General features: G+C 36.2%; 1 protein-coding gene across 7 annotated transcripts in view; it reads right to left on the reverse strand.

Moving 5' to 3' along the window:
* Positions 1 to 21,330, reverse strand: part of LOC150104349 (acetyl-CoA acetyltransferase, mitochondrial-like) — a 504,637-nt gene that overhangs the window by 329,951 nt on the left and 153,356 nt on the right. For all 7 annotated transcript variants that reach the window (XM_090396312.1, XM_090396309.1, XM_090396310.1 and 4 more), the window contains one exon: positions 17,890 to 18,007. In XM_090396312.1, the coding sequence (XP_090252438.1) occupies positions 17,890 to 18,007 (118 nt within the window). The remainder of the gene's footprint in view (positions 1 to 17,889; positions 18,008 to 21,330) is intronic.

Below are 21,330 nucleotides of genomic sequence, written 5' to 3' on the forward strand. Positions count from 1 at the left end.
ATATAACTTAACTTCTTGTTATAGACCATATAAAAAGTTGACATTACTTATCTGCTCCATCAAAGACCAACTACTTCCCCTAGACCTACTTGGTGTATACTAGGTCCCTTGCAGCTGTAAATTGTCCTACTTTGGCCAAACAGGCAGGGCAGCAAATATCAGGATTTTGGAACACAAAGACTACATCCGGTTTCACCAGTACAGCCACTCTGGGCTTGCAGACCATGCCATAGAATTCGTTGGAAGAAAACTTAAATAATACACCGCAACAAGTTCAAGTGCGAAAGATTATTCATGGAACCATCAGCAGCTCTAAAAAACGTTCCAAACCGCAACAAATTTGGGTGCATGAGACTGCCCCAAATTTGCGAGACTTACATCATGGAACTTCAGCCCAACGACCAAGACAACCCAATTAGCCTGCTAGGGGGCACCATTAGGACTTTAGGAACAATATTAGTTTCTTGCCTTCTTCCTCATTTGTTTTTGTTAGTGCCTGCATGTACATACCATATTTGTATGTTCCAGAAGATGGCAATGTGAAGTTGCCGAAATATTGAAGATATTCATTGAAGTTTCCTTTTATTAATATCCGTTTTATGCATTGTAAATTCCTTAAATTAATTACCAGTTCTGATAAACTCTTGTTTATCAGAACTTTCCAGACCTCCCCCCCCCCCACCTCATACAATACTAAAAAAATCAAATCTTCAAGACTGGTTCAGGATGTGAAAATGCATAAGAGATATGAAATTAAGTGAAAACATCAATAGTGATCTCTCAATTATCCAAACTTCTAATAACCAAACCCTCAGTTAACCAATCCTTACTTGGAGAGTATTACTATGTCGAAAATAATAAATTAATTTCTTGACATTTCAATGTTCACATTAAGGTCCTCACCTGGAGTATAAACATATATCCATACAGACAAGTTGCACTGCTTCAAACAGTATGCCATACTAACACTAATTTGGTCAACTATTATTTACTGACCTGACCACTAGTGTGGAAAAAAAAAAAAAAAACCTACATCAAACTATATATCCTGTTATTACATGGCCAAAGAACAAATTCATATTAACCTTTATATAGCAACAGCGATGGCCTAATCAATATTTAAATAAGAGTTTTTGTTAATAACGTATCAGTCTAGGATCCCCATAGTACTACCGTCCTAATTATAATGACCTGTTAGAACAGCATGTTATGTGGGCTCAATATGTGCCACCCATATTCTTCAGATTTTTAGACCATCACTGTTGAAATTAGGGTGATTGATTAGAATTTCACATGCTCCTTTAGTACTCATACCAAACTTCAGTGTGATATAATGATCAGGTGCCTTTTTAGTCAATTCTGTTCCATGTAGTATATCCAGGAGATGATTAGAACTATCCAGCACCAATAAATCCAATAATGCTATCAAGTGTCGAAGCTGCACACACACAAAAAAAATGCCTTCTATGAGATTTCTCTCAGCAATGGTCACATGCTCAGTGTATAAAAAATAGACAAATCAGCTTACAAACTTCTTGTGAACCTGAACCAGCCTTTCTTCTGCCCAGTGTCCTCCCTTCAGTGAAACAGTTCTGCATTGCAAATATGCGTTGAAAGCTTGGAGCAGTGCCTTGCTATTATCGACCAAACTTTCTCCCCCAAAATCAAATTAATTGAAACCAAGCAAGAACAGATCCATGACCAGTACAGACAAAAAATCACAGATCTGTTCTCGCTTGGTTTCAATTTCACCATACCAGCCGTGGCCTCATCACAGCAATGATACATGACTTGAGAGAGGCTGAAAAAAAATAAAAAATAAAATATATATATAAATATAAAATATTCATCCAAGCTTGATTTGCTTCCTCAGCCTTAAGTAAAAGGTTTATATTGCACTAATTCGAGTCCTACCCAAGGGCCTATGAATTGTGGAAATAACCTTCTGAATATGAATGCTGTGCCGAACAAAGTGGACTTTTGCAACTGCCCGGTTTTTACTCCATCTAACTCAAGTGCTACTAGATGTGTTTTCAGTGTTTGGAGAATGGCGCCTAAAGCACATATTATTATGGAAACAACTTCCGTTTTCTTTTGCCAAATTCATTCAACTTCAATTTGCAACTCCTGATACTTTGTAATTTTTTTCAGTTTCTTTTTCAGCAATCTCCTGGTACTGATATTTTGATAAACTGAACACCCTTGTTTTCACTTTTTTCAACCACTGTTATATCAGGTGTATCACATTCCAAGCTTTTGTCAGTCTGGATTTTAAAATCCCAAAGTATTTTAGCTTTTTCCTTCTCAATCACCTTTTAGTCAACTTTATGCTTCCAATAATCTTTAGATACTTTAAACCCATACTTTCTACATAAATGCCAGTGAATTATCTTAGCCACGTTATCAGTGAAATCGCACAAACTGAGTATCAGTGAAACTCAGTTTGTGTGATTTTGCTGCACCCACTTATGTGGTCTACCATTCCTACTTTCTCTTTGCACAATCTGCATTTACTGTCTTATTGAATTTTTTTTTGTATTTTTGCCTTCATAACATTGGTTTTGGTGGCCTGTTCTTATGCTGCAAAAATTACCAAATCAGTTTCTTTCTTTAGTGCTCCATTTCTCAACCACTGCCAGGTCAAATTGCTGTCAGTGCTGTCCTCTATGCTGTGAAGGTAATTTCCATGCAATGCCTTATTTCTCCATCTTTCGGTTCTCACTTTTACTTGGTTGGTCTTGTACTCCAATTTTGTCTCCATGGGTTTGAATAAACCCTCTTTCCTTCCCTCAATTAGAAATTTCTCCATTGTTTTCTGCAGATAATCATTCAGTTTGTCTTTCTTCTTCAACAATTTGCTTTACTTGTAGTAATCCTCTGTCTCTTTTTTTGTGTGATAGGTGTGTGTAAATATATATATTTTTTTAAAAAAATAGATTTAATGACTTAAAAAACTGAGATAACTTATAAAGATTTTAATGAGAATAATACAACTAGTTTCAGCTTATAACAGCCTTCATCGATATTCATAAAGGAAGAGAATAGTAATAAACATTGAAGTATCTAAAAAACTGGAAATTACAGGTAAAAATTACCAAACATAATTGAAACATAAAAAACGTTGTATTTTTTCCAAGTTGTTCTAACAGGCATGCCATTGTTTATTGCAAGTGTGCATGCAGGCTCGTGTGAACGCCAATATTGAATAACTGTAGCATGCCTATCTGGGATGTTATAACTCAAATTGTTGTTCAAGTGGCAAGGATTCAGCAGGATTTCCCTTGATTCTACAGTTTTGTTCTCAAACTCATCATCACAGCGAAAAATATTTTCTGATCTATCCCAGCAAACGGAGTGGCATTGTTGATCATCATTAGGATTGTTTGAAAAAAGAACATGACTGGATAATGCAGTTGCATGTGATCTTTTGTAAGAGATGTCTCTCTTATATATATATATATATATATATATATATATATATATATAACACCATTATCCTCAACTTCCACACTGAAAGCAACGATATCCTGAAAGAAGACTAATAGAAAAATTCAGTTTTGACAGCAGCAAAATTGCCAGACAATACCAACTGGTTTTCCTTCTCCAACTGCACAGGCCAAGCAGGCAGAGATGCTGAATGTTGAGACATTTGCCATCACAAATGACCTTATGCAAATTATTCGGTTTGAGGGCAGATGGTCCAAGATTTTTTGTCCTTTTATAAGTTTGTCCAAGGGAACACTCGTCCGGTCGGACATTTCATCCAATCTCAATTTGTCCTATCGGTCATTTTGTCCAACCTCAATTTGTCACTATATATATCACACCTATATATCACTATGTCCAATCTAGATTTTTTCACTCAGCAATGAAAACGCAAGAGTGATTCTGAGCCACTTGTTTTAATTTGTACAAATTTCTACAAGATGTGTATATTATAACAAATTAAGGAAACAACAGAATTAATATGGAAATTGATGTGAAACAGTATGTGAAAATAAAATAATGGATTTTGAAATCTGCAGAGTTTGGAGAATTTAGTCTTCCTCATTGACTTTATCGGCTGGGTTCACCTTCAAACGATAGGTGATTGACTACAGCTATGTGTTGAGTCTGTTTTCAGCCTTGTACCGAGGATATTCCTGTACTAGGGAGAAAATGTGTTCTTGGTTACGTAGGTACCGACTATTCACAGGAGCCCTGATGTTTCTTTGACCTCCAAGAAGGCGTGTTATATCTTGTTCGTTCTGCCTCTGTTCCTCCTTCAGGGAATCAACGAACCTCCAAAGTGATGGATGGTTCCATCACCACCATCAACTTTTGGAATTGTTATGCCAACCTTCTAAAGAATTGTTGGTTCTCTGTGTCCCATTGATGACCAAATCATGGACATTCCATACCTTGGATGGAAAGCGAGGGTTTTCCGCCCCCCCATGCCCCGTGATGTAAACATGTTCAGCATACTCTATCATTCCTTCCAGGTCTTCCGAAACACTCTCTGCAATGTAGTCAAATACCTCGAGTACGTCGTTGATTGGCATGAATGGCAAGCCAAACAGCATTGATGCTTCTTCGTGTATTAGGGCTTCCTGCAACTTTATACTGTTGTGACAGACCCAAAGCTGCCATATGTTGCCAAAGGGACTGAGAAAAGTGAAATAGACAATTTATATTTGCATTAGGAAATATCCCTTGTGCAGAATTCATATTTGCCAGCTCGAAATCCATCATAAGAGTATGTGGATTCACAATGATTCCTGCTTGTTTTGTAATGTTGACAACATGCTCGTATACTGACTCAGTTTTTGCAGGAGTTAGAGTGTACACCAGAGGCATGACATGCTCTCGAAATATTCCATGCATAGTAAACAACTGAACAAATTGTGAGGGCGCAGTTTTAAATGTGCCATTGGAGAAGATGTCATTCGCTCCAAGTAATCTTAGGTTCTCCGTTGTAGCAAAAACAAGAAGATGATCCTCGTCCTGTACACCAGAATCATAAAAAAGAAATCTGTCACGATTTAACGTTACTTGATATTCTTCCGGTATCTCAATGCCAACAAAACTTGTGAGAGTATGAGGCCTCGCAGTGTTCTCCACCTATTGACTTGCCTCCATAAACTATTCATCTCCAGCAACATAAGTAATACTTCATCTTGCTGAATTATCCTATAACCATATGCATAACATGTGAGGGTGGACCAAGCATATTGTCTTGCGCCCTTCTCTTTAGATTATTTTTAACTTTCCTAACCTCTCCGTCCATGCCTGATTCATGTTGGTGATCATCCTTGCAGTCTTTGTACACCATGATGTTGTCTAAACTGGCAGTTGTGATGCACCTAGCATTGCAACTATCACGAACCTTGCATCGTCAATACCATCTAGTCTTATTTTTGTTATAAGAGTGAAAATGATAATAATTTTGTAGATAAAGCATTGGTTTACCCCTGTCACTGATCACAATTTCTGCCATATTCAGCACTGCCAAATTTTAAGGATAAATTACAAAAAAATTTTAACATCAACTGACTATTATTAATGATCATAAGTTACTTATAACTCCTTGGACTAATATGAAGAATTGGACAAATAGCATTGGATGAATAAAATTGGACATAATAGTATTGGATGAATAACCTCAAACTGAATTCATGCTTTCGGTCTTCCAACCCAAGTATATGCACTGAAGGCATCACTAATATGAAGAATTGGACAAATAGCATTGGATAAATAAGATTGGACATAATAGTATTGGATGAATAACCTCAAACTGAATTCATGCTTTCGGTCTTCCAACCCAAGTATATGCACTGAAGGCATCACTGAAGTGATCCTCTCCAAAATGGAAGCATATATTCCACTCAAAATTGCCATCCCCTAGGTAGCCTTTGTTCTCCAAAACATGTGTCGAGGCTGTACAAATGAAGAACCAAGCATACTGCAACTGGTTATCATCAAGAACTCTGCCCTCACTCACTGCTTATACCAGGGCTGTCCAATCTTAGGTGATCCGAGGGCCGCATCACAATGCATATCTAGTAATTAGGTGAGCAGCAGCAATAAACCTCGAAAGCTGAACAAACGAACAACACTAATTGTGCACTAACTGCACGCTCACGTTCCCTGTGATAGCCCAGAGCATGTGCATTGGAACATAACAGTGTAAGAATGTTTCTTTGACACATCTAATATTTGAAAAACACATGGGTATATAGTGATGTAAAAACACAAAATAAAATTACCAACATCAAGATTATTGATTAGTGATAGAAATATTTAACTTCAACAAGTTCTCCATCTTTGGAGAACTTGTTGAAAAATGGGCTGAAAACCTTTCTCTAAACCTGATACATAATCCAAAACTCCCTGCATCTTTCAACAGTGGCAAATGGAAGAGAGGCTATAACCCTGACCTCATATTTGTTAGCTTAAAAATATCCAACATTTGTATTAAAAAGTTTTAAATCCCATTCCACATACTCAACATAGACCTATAATGCTTCAATTCAACCCAGCCATTATGCCTAACACAGTCCCTTACAGATGACGATTTAATTTCCAAAAAGCTAATTGGAAGGGTTTCATGGAAGAAAGATCTCGACTGCTCCATAGAACAAGTCCCTCCAAACGTTCAAGAGTATCCTGCATTCATAAAAATACTGAGGAAAATCTCCACCAAACACATACCTCCCCCCAAGGATGCCGCACAAACTACATTCCAGGTCTTTACAGTGACATACAATCCCAGTATGCTGATTACTTACAACTTTACAACACCAAACCCTTCTCGGAAGCGACTATCCAAGCAGGAGAAAAATGATGCTCCAAGATGGCAGAGGAAAGGCATTCCTCATGGAAAAAAAAGCCCTTCATATGACCATAGCAGCAGAAAGGCATGGAACTTTATCAACAGAATTAGGAAGGATTTCACAAAGCTATATGAGCATCTGCAGGTAATAACAGCTAATCAAACTGCTCACCAGCTGCTGCTAAATGGAAAATTCCCTAAGAAGCACCCAACAAATAAGCTAATTAGAACCCCAAGTGAGGAACAAAATGTGATTAACCCAGATTTCACCATCACTGAACTCAACGCTGCCATAAACCTATTAAAACCTAGAAAAACTGCAGGCCTTGATGATGTCTGTAATGAACAGATTAAACATTTTAGAACCGAGACTAAAGAGTGGTTATTAAAGCTATACAACACTTGCCTCAGAAACCTAAGGATACCAACTATCTGGAGGCATGCCAAAGTGGTGGCCTTTCTGAAACCAGGGAAAACTAACAGAAGCAAAAAATTACAGACCTATATCACTACTCAGCAACCTCTTTAAACTCTATGAAAGATTAATTTTGAATGGGCTACAACCCCTAATCGAACCCCATCTTATTGCTGAGCAGGCTGGTTTTAGACCAAGCAAATTCTGCATATCACAAATTCTCAACCTCGCTCAATATATAGAAAATGGTTATGAGCAAAAACTAGCCACAGGAGCAGTCTTTGTAGACCTAACTGCAGCATATGATACCATAAACCATCTCGCACTCAGAAATAAAATATACAGAATAACTAGAGACTATCGCCTTGTCCTCCTGATCCAATCACTCTTAGAAAACAGACGCTTTTATGTGGACCTGGGGGATAGGAAGTGCCGCTGGCACCACCAAAAATAATGGCCTTTCCTAGGAAAGTGTTTTATCACTATTACTTTTCAATATCTATGTCAATGATTTCCCCATCTTTCCAGGAACTAGAAATTTTATATATGCTGATGACCTTGCCATAGCTACTCAATCAAAAAATTTCAAGTCCATTGAAACCACTCTATCACTTGCCTTAAATAGTCTAACCACATATTATAGCAGCAATCAACTAAAAACCAAACTCCTTGAAAATGCAGACTAGTCTTTTCCACCTTAACAATAAGGAAACCAACAGGAAGCTACAGGTTTCTTGGGAAGGCTCTAATATAGAACATTCCTGGAACCCAATCTACCTCGGTGTGACTCTCGATTGCACCCTCTCATATAAAACACACATAGAAAAAACAGTGAATGCAAGAAACAATATACTAAGAAAGCTTACCTCCTCCAAATGGGGTGCAGACCCTAGCACGCTGAGATCTTCTGCCTTGGCCCTTTGCTATTATTTTGCTGAATATGCCTGCCCAGTATGGTCCTGCCATGCTGAAAAACTTGACCCAGCATTGAATGAAAGCTGCCGCTTAATTAGAGAATGCCTGAAACCAACACCACTAAAAGACCTGTATACTTTGGTTGGTATTGCACCCCCTTCAATTCAAAGATCTGCATTCTCATCTGATGAAAGAAGCAAACAAATGAATGATGAATGCCACCCACTATTTGGCCAGACCGCAGTGTCCCAAAGACTAAGATCCCGACATAACTTCCTGGCAACTATTGAACCACCTAAAAACCTCCCAGAGACAAGACTTCAACAACAGCTTGCACTATATCATGAAAATAATACTGGTATTCCAACAGCCAAACATCTTCCACGTGGTGCCCACTTGGACTGGAATACTTGGAAAAGCCTCAACAGACTTTGAATGATAGGACACTGCAAACAAAACCACATCAAATGGGGCTACCTCACTGGCCCAGATAACTGTGAGTATGGGACAACCAGTCCATGGCTTCCTGGCAACTGTTGAACCACCTAAAAACCTCCCAGAGACAAGACTTCAACTATGGCTTGCACTATATCATGAAAATAATACTGGTATTCCAACAGCCAAAAATCTTCCACGTGGTGCCCACTTGGACTGGAATACTTGGAAAAGCCTCAACAGACTTCAAATGACAGGACACTGCAAACAAAACCTCAGCAAATGGGGTTACCTCACTGGCCCAGATAACTGGGAGTATGGGACAACCCAGCCCATGGAATACCTTCTTTCTTGTCTCTTTCTTCGATCACCTTGCACAAAAGAGAACCTTATATCCTGCACAGAAAGAGCAGTTGATTGTGCAAGATACTGGAGGAACATCTGACTATATTTATTGTATATAAGTTATGTATAGTTTCCTTTTTTTCATATTTAATTATTATTCCCTGTATAATTCACCTACCAAATTTAAGCTATTCTCATTTGTAATGTATCCTAATTTGTTGTAAATAATGTTGTACCACTTGTGTTTGGATACGAAATAAATGTCTGAAAATTCCCAATCATTCATGAATACTTTCATGTTTAAAAATACGCAGCTTGGTCACTGACATTTGCTACACAGATGTTATTTAAGCATTCTGGGTCTGAGCTTTTTTTCAACACATTCCCGAATATTATTCTCCTCAGAATATATCCACTATAAAATATTTATTCTTCAAAAATGCTTAGAAAACTAAAATGACAAATTCCAGGAGAGCCTCTCGCGGCCTGGTATAATTGATGCCAGGGCCCAGTACTGGTTGTGGCCCAGTGGTTGAGAAACACTGATCTAAACAATAACTGGAACAGAAAAACAATGCTAAGAGGAAATTGAGAAAGCTAATGGCAGTGGTGATATTAAATAATTAACTTTGATTAAATTAGATGGTTAAGAAAAGCTCCAGGTCTTGGGAGAATAGATGTATGCACTTGCAACAGCAGGGAAGGAGTATTGCCAGTGGCCTTGGCAAAGGACTAGAACGATCAATTGCCAATTGTGCAAGAGAGTCAGATTTAGTGCATTTGGTGCTTACAAAGTTTGCTTTAGATTTGTTGATTTTTTTTTTTTTCCCAGTTGTTATGGGCTATAATGTAAGCTGAGAGTATATACTGCATTTTTTCCCTTGGACTGTTTTGGCACATCTGTTGAAAAACAAACATCTCAGAAAGGTTGGTGGGTTATGAGCAAAGTGGAGTGAAGAATAAAGGTATTCAAATCCCAAAGAATAATTTCAGTTATTAAAGATGAGGAGAGCAGAAGCAATAACCAGAAACAAAAATGGAAAAGCAGAATGAAATCCTGAAGGTCACCTCAATTAGCACAACAAGAGTGCAATTGGACACTATGATGATATGCTATGAGAAGGATATTACTGCTGTCAGAGATTACGACCAAAGCAACTAAGGCTATAGGGTTAGTGCATTATGTCTGCTTCTTCATCCAGTTTGCCTGTTTTGCATGACAAAAAAACCCTTCCACCATCATACTAAGCCACCTTCAGTTGAAAAGCCCTCATGTTTTCGGCATCCTAGATGAGATTCAAACCCAGGTTTATCCACCTAAAAGGCATCTGAGCTACAAAGGCTCAGAAAAAGGACAATTTGTACAAAAAACGATGTGCACAAGTTACGGTCAGCTGCCAAAAGAAGAGCTAATGACAGTGGTGATATTAAATAATTAACTTTGATTAAATAAGATGGTTAAGAAAAGCTCCAGGGTGTTGGGAGAATAGATATGTGCGTTGATATAATTATTGGCAGCAAACAATTCAGCTTCTCCTCCAGATTATCCCTCTATTTGTGTAACCAGACTGTATATGCTCAGAAATAAATAATGAAAAAAGGTCAGTATAGATATCAGAATTAGGAAAGGAGTAAAGGCAGCAAAGTAAAGACAACAAAATGAAGCAAGGAAACACCAAGTTAAAACAGATTATATAAAGGAGATCCCAAATCTGATAACTTTTGGCATAGGATAGCAGATCCTGATAACAAAAAAACATTTCATCCTTCTTGCCTAAGGCATAATATGCATGATGTAGTGAAAAGTTTAGGTGAACTAGCTGAAGAGGATGTCAGTTGATTTAGCAACAAATAACAGATTAAGTTTGAATATCTACAAGTAGTGATCATGTTATTTATATTGGGTTCTTGAATGTTGGTGAAGTTTGTTCATTTGTTTTTTTAGATTTTCTGCTCGGTTTTTCAAGATTTTTCTTTTAATTACACGGATACTATAGTTCTTTATGCTATCTTTCATGATAGTAGAATATTGTGAAAAGAGTGGGGGTATGCAGCAGGGAGTGGACACAACTCCCACATGGAGAATGCCCACACCCCAATCTAAATGTGGCTCAACTGTGCTCCCACAAGCCACTGACCACTCCAAACATAACCTGACAGTGCTATCTTCACTCACCAAACAATCAATTTTATAAAGCAACTATACTTATTAACCACAACTGGCTGTTGACATTCATCAAGGCATTACTTAGTTTTATGTGCGATATTAAGGTAACATGAAATAATATTTATTTAAAACACCTTCACTTTCCCTAGTATTTCCTATTATGATAGATATTATTATGGACAGTAAACAGGACAACATCCTGCAGGATGCTAGCTTCCCTGTGCATCAGAAATATCACAAATAAAATAAAAACTCACAAATAAATTTATTAAATATGGTAATATTATATTTAACTTTTACTTTAGAAACAGAAACAATAATGCAATCCAATCTTTAACAACTCAAAAGGCCATATGGATAAAATATATGAATTAATTTATGCTTTGTGTTCATGTTATCATAATCGTAGCCAAATGTTATTTCGATTTTAATGGGCACTTCGCATCCATGTAATTATTGACATGTACATATGTCAAGGATGGTACAATGGTTAATGAAATTAATAATGAAATGAACACAAATTATCATAAATCAACCATAGATGAATGTCAATGCCCGTTGTGACACCTTGCTTTTACAGGAAAACCTGAAGCAGCTTGAAAATAAGTTTCCTGTTTCGTTCGTGGAGCAAGATTTCAAGATTCACTGTCCAATGCACATATTGCTTCCTCTGCAAAAAAAAAAAAAAAAAAAAATCTCAATCAGTTTTTTGCACTGATTTCAAATAAATATGTTTGTGAAATTTTTCTAACACATACCATTCCAGAGAAAAACAATAGCCCCTATATGAGTATGTGATGAAATCACATTCTGCTGTTATTGCATCAACCGTGCTTAGTTATCATCTCTTGTTATACAATACATATGTAACTATTGCATAAGATGATGCAACACATTACATCATTCCACATTAGCCTATACAGTCCATTTGATGCATGAGTCTCTTGGATATAGCTTGTGTCATATTTTCTGCATGACAGAAAAATACCTCACATGTTTCAATTTTCTTAATTTGTTTTGTTATGTGTGCGGAGAATTCACCATGAAGAAACACAGACCATTTACAAAGTTAACTAAGGAAGCCTACGAATGTTAGTTCGGTTCTAAGGTAGGTGATCAAGATAAAAGCTGGGCTCCTCCACATGTGTGTTGTGCAAGTTGTGTGGTTAATCTGCGAGATTGGCTGAAAGGAACCATTCCCTGCATGACATTTGCTGTTCCAATGATTTGGGGAGAGCCAAGCAATCATTTTACTGACTGTTATTTCTGCCTTACAAAAGTTTCAGGATTTTCATCAAAAAATAAGAAGCACTTTGTGTATCCAAATGTTGCATTGACTGTGAGACCAGCCTCATTCTGTTGATATTCCACATCCAACACCTGCAGACACTACAAGAGGTGGTGAAGAAACAGCTGACACAGAACATGATTTCGGAGTTCTGTTTGGAGTTGCAGCCATGATGCTTACAGGATGGAATCTCCTAGCTGAAGAAACTAAAGGAACATATTTCAGAGTACATTAGTCAAAGTGAGTACATAAGTTATTTCAGTGAAAATGATAGCCTGACTTTTGTACTAACATAGATGGACTAATGGAGTCTTATGGCACTGAACACATTATCTGAATGGAGACTTTTTATTGATTTGTCAAAATCCAGTCTGAAAACTCTTCTTCTTCACAATGGAAACTTATATCCATCTATCCTAATAGCCTGTTTAGTTACTATAAAGGAAACATACGAAAACATGAAAATAATGCTAGGAAACATTAATTATGATGCCTACAAGTGGAATATCTGTGCTAATCTTAAAGTCATTGCCATTTTTCTAATGTTACACATAGTGAATCCTAAGTACTGTTGCTTCCTATGTGAATGGGACAGCAGGACCAAGAGTAATCACTATGTTGTTAAACATTAGCCCTTGCATATACATTTCACACCTGGAGAAAAGAATGTTAAACATGCAACTCTGGCAGAGACAGAAAAAATCTATTTGCCACTATTTCACATTAAACTTGGACTCATGAAAAACTTTGTGAAAGCAATGGATCGGGAAGAAGCAGGGTTTCAATATTTGAAACAAAAATTTCCAAAAATAAGTGATGGAAAATTAAAGGAAGACATTTTCATTGGGCCAGAAATTAGACTGTTAATGAATGAATGATCCCAAGTTGAACCAATCTGAATAAGTTCTAAACCGAAAAGAAGATAATGAATGGACATACTTTAAGTCAATTGCAGAAAACTTGGACAACAACAAATCTATAAATAAATCATTTCTTCTTCTATGCTCAGAGCATATCATGACATGGAACACAAGATGTCTGTGAAAATACACTTTCTGGAAAATACACATCTAGACTTTTTCGCAGAAAATCTCGGTTCCATAAGTGATGAACACAGCAAGAGGTTTCATCAGCAGATTATGAAGATGGAAGACAGATATAAGAGGAAGTGGAGTCATGCTATATTAGCTGATTGCTGCTGGAGTCTGAAACTTTAAACACCAAGTCAATCTAATTGACTTTCATTCTTCTTCTCTTCCGTCTAAGACGGGTTGAGTCTTCTCTTGAGCAGGATCTTCCAGTCTTCTCTATTCCTTGATGTTCGAAAAAGTTCCTTATATGTTCTGCATCCCGAGATGTTCTTTATTAATTTCAGCCAGGTAATTCTTGGTCTTCCGGGTCTTCTTTTTTCAGTTGGAAAAGTATTGTTTAGGACGTTACGAAGTCTGTCTGCGTCCATGCATACAGTGTGTCCAAACCATCTCAGTTGTTGTTTTCTAATTTTTTCTATTATTGTCTTTTTATACAACAGTTCTTGTCTGACTGCGATGTTTGTTTTCTTTTCTATCCAACTTGTTCTATTTATTTTTCTTAAGCATTTCATTTCAAATGCCAGCAGTTTTTTCTCCTCTCTTTTTTTTAACTGTCCACGCTTCTGCTCCATAGATGACTGTTGGTATAATTATTGCTTCATATAATTTGATTTTGGCTTGCTTAGATATCTTGTTTGTTTTCCAGATTTTCTGCAATTTTCCCATGGTGGTCCATCCTATCGCTATTCTGTGTTTGATTGTTTTGAATTCATCTATTGTTTCTGTTAGTTTTGATCCAAGGTATATGAAGTTGTCTACTTGTTCTCCGTTTAGGGTGGCTGAGATGGTAGTTCTGTTCCTCCCTATTTTCATCACTTTTGTCTTTTGTATATTTATTGTCATGTCATATGTTTTACAGTTTTCGTTTAGCTTGTTGATCAACTTTTGTAGTTCATTTGGGGTTCTTGCAAGAAGGACGAGATCATCTGCATATTTGATATTATTTATGTTTAAACCGTTGACATTGATTCCAGGCTCATTGTCTATTGCCTTCTTTACAACTTCTTCTAGATATATGTTGAATAGGCATGGGGATAATGGGCATCCTTGCATTACTCCTTTTTGGGTCTCTATGGGTTCTGTTGTGAGAGTGTCCTTTTTATGTTTGCAATTAATTATTGCATTTGTCTTAGAGTAATATTTTATCAGAAACTGTATTATATATTTGTCTATTGCTTTTTCTAGTAGAATTTTAAGAAGGATTTCTCTGTTGATGTTATCGAAAGCTTGTTTAAAGTCCACAAAACAACAATATAGTTCTTTATGGTCTTCCCAGCTGAGCTCTGCTAGTTGGTGCAATGTGAAAATTTGGTCTATTGTTGAATAGTTCCCTCAAAAACCAGCTTGTTCTATGCCTTCATAGGTGTTTTTTAATCTATTTTGTATAATTTTTATGAATATTTTATAGGTGTGAGGGAGTAAATTGATTGGTCTGTAATTTCTGCAGTCTCTTTTGTCTCCTTGTATATTGGAATGATCTTTCCAGTTCTCCAGTCATCTGGGATCTCTCTCCTGTTTGTAGTATTTTATTGAATAGGGTTGTTAAATATTCTATTGATATGTTGCCTCCATATGACCACAGTTCAGTAGGGATAGTATCAATGACTGGTGCTTTATTGTTTTTCATCTGTTTTATTGCGTATCTAACTTCTTGTAAAATTTTTGGGTGATCATTATTTTCTTCTCTTGTTGGCATTGTAGTTTTGTTTCCTTGGTGGAAGATAGTCTTAAAATGGTTTGACCAGATTTTTCTTATATATTCAATATTCCTGGTTTCAGTCATCTTGTTGTTTATCATTGTTACTGCTTTTGCTGAGAATTCTTTTGTAATTTCTCTTACAGTATCAAGGAAGACTTTTAGGTTGTTTTGTTGGTATGCTTCTTGGCATTTCTTAGCTTTTTCTTCTAACCATTTTTCTTTGGCTTTTTTGCATAGGTTATCAACTTTATTTTTTAGTGCTCTATATTTTTCTCTATTCTCTTCATTGTTTTGTTGGTTTACAAGTATCTTGGCTTCTCTTTTCTCTTCTATGGTAGCTATGATTTCTTGGGTTATCCACTGTTTGTTTATTTTGGGTTTGGAACCTAGAGTGTCTTTTGCAATTGATAACACTGTTTCTTTTCCTTCTTCCCAGTATTTTCCGCTGTTCTGGAAGATGGAGGGTTTTAATTTCAAGCACATCTGTTCTAAAAATCGACTTCTGCTTGAGCTATCTTTCAGTTTTGATAGGTTGATGTTTTCTTCTTTTCTGATATTGTTTTTCCTGTTGAATTTTATCTTCACTATGGCAGTTAATATTTTGTGGTCAGTGTCAAAATCAAAACTTCTTAATGTTCGTACATTATTTACTGATCTTTCCATTGTTTGTTTATGATGATATAGTCTATGCAGTTCTTTATATTACCATCTGGGGATGTCCATGTATATTTATTATTAGGGCGTTGATAGAACAATGTGTTTGTAATCATTAGATCGTTTGCTTTACAGAAGTGGAGTAATTGTTCTCTTCTGTCACATCTTTTTTTGTCTGCTGTGAACTGTCCTATTTTAGCATTAAAATCTCCCATCACTATCATGAGTTCTCTATTTTTGGGATTATCTATTTCCTGTTGTAGTTCTTCATAGAAATTTTCTATTTCTTCCTCTGAATAGTTACTGTCTGGTGCATATATTTGGATTATTTTAATTGTTTGACCTTTTTCTTTTGCTTGAAGTTTGGCTGTGATTATTCTAGGAGACACTGGGTTTATTTCAATTACTGAGTGTGTAAGTTTCTTTTCAATTAATAATGCAACTCCTTCTCTGTGTATGTTATCTTTTCTTCCTGAGAAGTACAGTCTTCCTTCTGGTAAATCCATGAATCCATCTCCACACCAATGTGTCTCTGATAAACCTAAAATACTCCATTTCAGTCTTTTGAAATTTTCCTGGACTAATTGCAATTTTTCAGGTCGGTATAGTGATCTTATGTTGAGGGTGGCTACATGTTTCACATCCTTGGCTGATCACATTGCTAATTTCTCACCTACTCTATGTGGTCTTTGAGTAGGCACATCAGTTGTCCCGTACGCAGTAGCACTATCTCAGTTTGTAGACTTTCTCCTGCTCATGAAAGTTACTGGCATAATAATGAAGCCAGCTTGCCCTGCCTCTGCTACATCCTTTGGTCCACAGCTCTTTATTCTTTATTCAGAGCAACCCATTTGGGTTTCCCCCATCTGCCACCCAGGGGACGCACCTGGTAGGAGTGTGGTCTCCCCCAAGTGACTTTCATCATCATCATCATCATCAAATTCCTGCCATGTACCCTCAAGGGGTGTACAGGATATGACAGTACTACATGAAAAAATTACATCATTACTAACTTCCTATCTACAATTTTCCTCCAAATCAGTCTGTTACTTGTCAAGACTCCAACATTATCAGATCTTATATTTCTATCGTCTAAGGCACTTTGTACCGTATCAATCCACCTATATCTTGGTCTTCCTCTGGGTCGTTTTCCTGCCAACCTGGCAGAGAACACTTGTTTTGCTAATCTTTCCTCTCCCATTCTATTTAAGTGACCATACCATCTGAGATTAGCTCTGCTAACGCATTCCTGGATGCTGACAATGTCAAGTTCTTTCCTAATATCCTCATTTTTAATATGATATTGCCATTGATGCCATCTGTTCACGCCTCTAATCTTTCTCAGGACTCTCATATCTGCGGTCTCTAGTCTTTGGTCAAGTGTTTTACTTCTGACTTTCATTCTGCAAGTATATTATTGTTAACAGTGTTTATATCATAAAAATGTATATACTTGTTTCTCAAAAACTATACGATAGGAAAAAAATTAAAAACATATTTGAAATCAGCATAAGAAATTGAATAAGAATCACATAGCAGGAAAGGAAACAAAAAAAAAGTTAAAATTTGTCAGTGAATTATCAGACACCTGGCCTATCTATGATATTAACATTACTGTACTGTAGGTTTACGAATTTTTTCACATGGGATTCACAAAATGGAAATTACAGTATTTGCATTTTCAACTATTCCTATGCTTAAAAATCAGTTATGTTGTACAATTTCTTACTGACCAACTGCTTCCTCATGATTGTGTATGAACTCCAAGAGAAATGATGTGAACAAAATCAATTTTTAATGATGTAACCCAAGTGAGGCTCTGAAAAATGCTATCAAACATGGTTGTGCACCAAAATTTATCTGTTTTGAAACTACTACATGACAACATCAAGTGTAATCAGCAACAGCTATTCAGAAGATCCATTCAAGGTAAAAATAAATGTGAAGCAAGGCTGTGTCTTAGCACCCATGCTCTTCAAGTCTTCATTGCAACAATACATCACACTGATTGCAAACTTCAGGTGTTGGGAAAAAAATCATAGCTGAATAACAAAGTTGCACTAACTTACCTGCATTTTTAATTGCAGCTTGGATGGCACAGGATCCCAACTTGGCAGCAGACAAAGGTGCTAAAGAACCACGAAAAGCACCAATTGGAGTGCGAGCAACTGATGCAATAACTACTTCCTAATGAATGACAAATGTAGAATAATCAACATAATGCACATGCACAAAGAATTTCATAGTAACATAAGAATTATCTATTATTATTATATTCAATTTTTCTATGGAATCTCATCAAAGAAAGAAAATCTTTTTAGGTCATGCAATGCCTAAATACCTATTATAATGGCTGGGGTAACTGAATGCACAGTGTAGTGAATAGTGCTGTCTGGAGTCTGCACTCCAACCAACAGGTTGTGGGTTCAAATACCACCATGGGCATTGATGTTTGTGAATATAATCAGGTGATAAATGCATTTCATAACCCAGTGAGACCATTACTTGCATGTTGAGACATGAAACAAGATGTAAAAGTTATGTGTGTAGTCTCTAGAACATGGTTTCTCAGATTATATAATCTTTATGGTTTCCATATTATGTAATTTTGCCTACAGTGCCAATGTGTAACAGATGTAGTGATGGGATTGATTCACATTAACAAAAAAAAAAGTCTCTCTCTCTGTAGTACTTCTAATGAAGATACAACTCCTACTAGCAGCTATTATACTCACTTGCCAAATGAGAATGTGAATCTCATGGGCTTCCTAACCATCTTAGCTTTCTGGGATGATCCTGAGTTTCTCCCCCACCCACCCCCATCCACCACTTGCCATGAGCTGCAAAAGCTCTCTTGAAGCTATACAGTATGATCCTTTTGCCATCTTTTTTTTTTTTTTTTATCAATCATATTTCCTGTTTACTTCTCAAACTCTGAAAGACTACTCAGTCTTCCAATTTTGAGAAATAAACTTTATATGAAAAATTCTATCTCCTTCTTATATGAAACATTTACTTTCTTCAACAGCTTAATTAACTACTTAAGTCTAATGATGCTACCATCATATCTCCATCTGTTGCTATCACAGGCTGCATATGAAGGTAACATGTTCAACCAGCCATATCAGGCCTTTCATTACCATATCCATTCATCTTGCATGGAGTCTTTTTGAAGGTTTTGCTTGTCAATTTTATTTGTAAATTTTCATTTGATCAGCTTCCCTCCAGACATAGCTAAACCATTCAATTCTTTTACTTATGAATAATAGAATTTTTGGGTCTTAAACAGGTTTTATTCTTTGTTGTCTTTGCTCATTCCACCATTCTGATTATAAGATGGTTCAAAAATGTGTCTCAATAGTTTCTTTTAAATTCACCACATAGCTTAGTTTTTCTTCGGATTTTCTGATAATATTCTGGACTTAAGAAATCATGATTACAAAATATCCACAATTGCCATTCACTCTCTCTTTCTCTCTCTCTCTCTCTCTATATATATATAGTGGCAGACTAGCTAGGGTGTTAGTTAGCCCGATGGCAACTGGGCCTCTGTTGAAGTGGGTCCCTTAAACATTAGACAATTCATTAAAAATGTTAATGACCTTTTAGTAGCTTGAAACTATAATAGAAGTTCCAATATTATTATTACGGTATGCAACTAAAATTTACGTTGTATATTACTATTTTAATTTTAAAAAAAAATTAATAAAATCATTCTTCGAGGATACTTTATATTTAAGAATATAATCAACAACTCTGAAAAAATAATTCCGATTCGGGTCATGTGAGGCCGATGCATACATTATATAGGTTCAGATCTTTAATATTACAACTGCACAATGAAGCTTAGCTGAGAATCCCAGCCTGGGATCATGACGTGCAGCTGGAGTCAAATTTGTATTGGAGCTATTGCATACATTGCAAAGACAGTAAATATTTTTCATTGTGTCAGCCTCAGTTTGAGTGTGCTTTGTCAGCACTTCATCTCGTGTTTGGTGTGTTATCCTGCTTGGACCCAGCAAAGTTTTAAACTATTGCAGAGAAGTGCTATGAAGATGAAGCATTGGAAAGTATTATTAAGCTGTCTCCACAAATCAGCAAAGTTCTAGTAATATTGGAATTGTTTTCTTTTGCTTTGAACTTTGATGTATTAAAGCTAATGCTTAATGATAGTGAGAATATGGATTGCAGTTGCAGCAAGTGTAAAATTTGTAGCACTTGCCCATTGTGTGTACTAAAAATTCTGGCATCCAACAGACTTCATGACAAGGCACATGATAACCTTTATCAGTTACTCAAGTCCAATGTGAGAGGACATTTTCAAAGCTAAAGATCATAAAGACAAGGCTAAGAAATTCACTCTCTGAAGAGAACTTGGAATCATACATGCTGCTATCCATTGAAAAGGAATTGTTACATGAATTGGATGCAGAAGCAATTATTGACAGATTCGCACAATCATCTAGTGAATTCAGACGATGGCTCTTAATATAGTGGACTGCATGAAATATGCTTTTGAACTACCTGTTAATGTGTAAAATATTCAATGCAAGCAAACTATTTAAAAATATCCACCATTTATTTAAAATTTAAAAAAAAATTTTTAATTCCAATTATAACAATCTGTATTTACATTTAGTATCTACTGTATACTGCCAGTAATATGTACAATATATTACATGTAATTACTTAAAATATACATTTATTTTGCGAAAATTTTAATTTACCTTTTTTCCACTTATGTATTTTTTTAAAATTTTATTTATTTCTTATAAAAATTAAATGATAGCCTTATAGTTGTGGGTGGGCCCCCTTTGTCTCTTGGCAATCAATATTTTTAGATGGTACACCCTGGGGTGTTGGGAATCCTAACCATTATCAGACCTGGCCCCAACACCACTAACAGAGCTGCATCGGTACGTCCTGGGGTGTTCGAAATTCTAACCATTATCGGACCTGAACCCAACACCACTAAGAGCTCTGGCAAACACTTCAGAACCCTACTCAAGAGAAGCATATATCCAACTACAGCAACAATAGAAATGACTCCGAGTCCTGCATGGCCAACAATCACCTTTCTACAGCGGCAGTAAGGCACTGAGTGAGGCCAGGGGTGCTAAGAATCACACAGATGAAGGCAGGCTGACTATTAGATCTTTGAAAATGGCAATCGGTACCCTCAATACTCAAATTTTGACAAGAGACTACAGAATAGATTTATTGATCAAAGAACTAACCCAGTGTTTCTCAACCTGTGGTCTGCGACAATGGGAGAGATGGTCCGAAGATAGACTTAAATTAATTAATTAAATAATTTTATAATTATCCAAACAAATTAAAATTGAATTAAATTTTATTAAATTCAAATTAAATTAATTTTATTCAAATTAAATTAAATTTGAATAAAACTTACTTATTCGAATTAAAATTGAATAAGTAAGTAAAAATAACTGAAATCAAATGGAGACTTAAAAAAACCAACAAATAGCATTAGAATGCTTAAAGGGGAA

The sequence above is a fragment of the Typopeltis vanoorti genome, chromosome 8 (assembly GCF_054136105.1).
Source record: "Typopeltis vanoorti isolate ZY-2024b chromosome 8, IOZ_Tvanoo_1.0, whole genome shotgun sequence".
Lineage (NCBI taxonomy): Eukaryota > Metazoa > Arthropoda > Arachnida > Uropygi > Thelyphonidae > Typopeltis > Typopeltis vanoorti.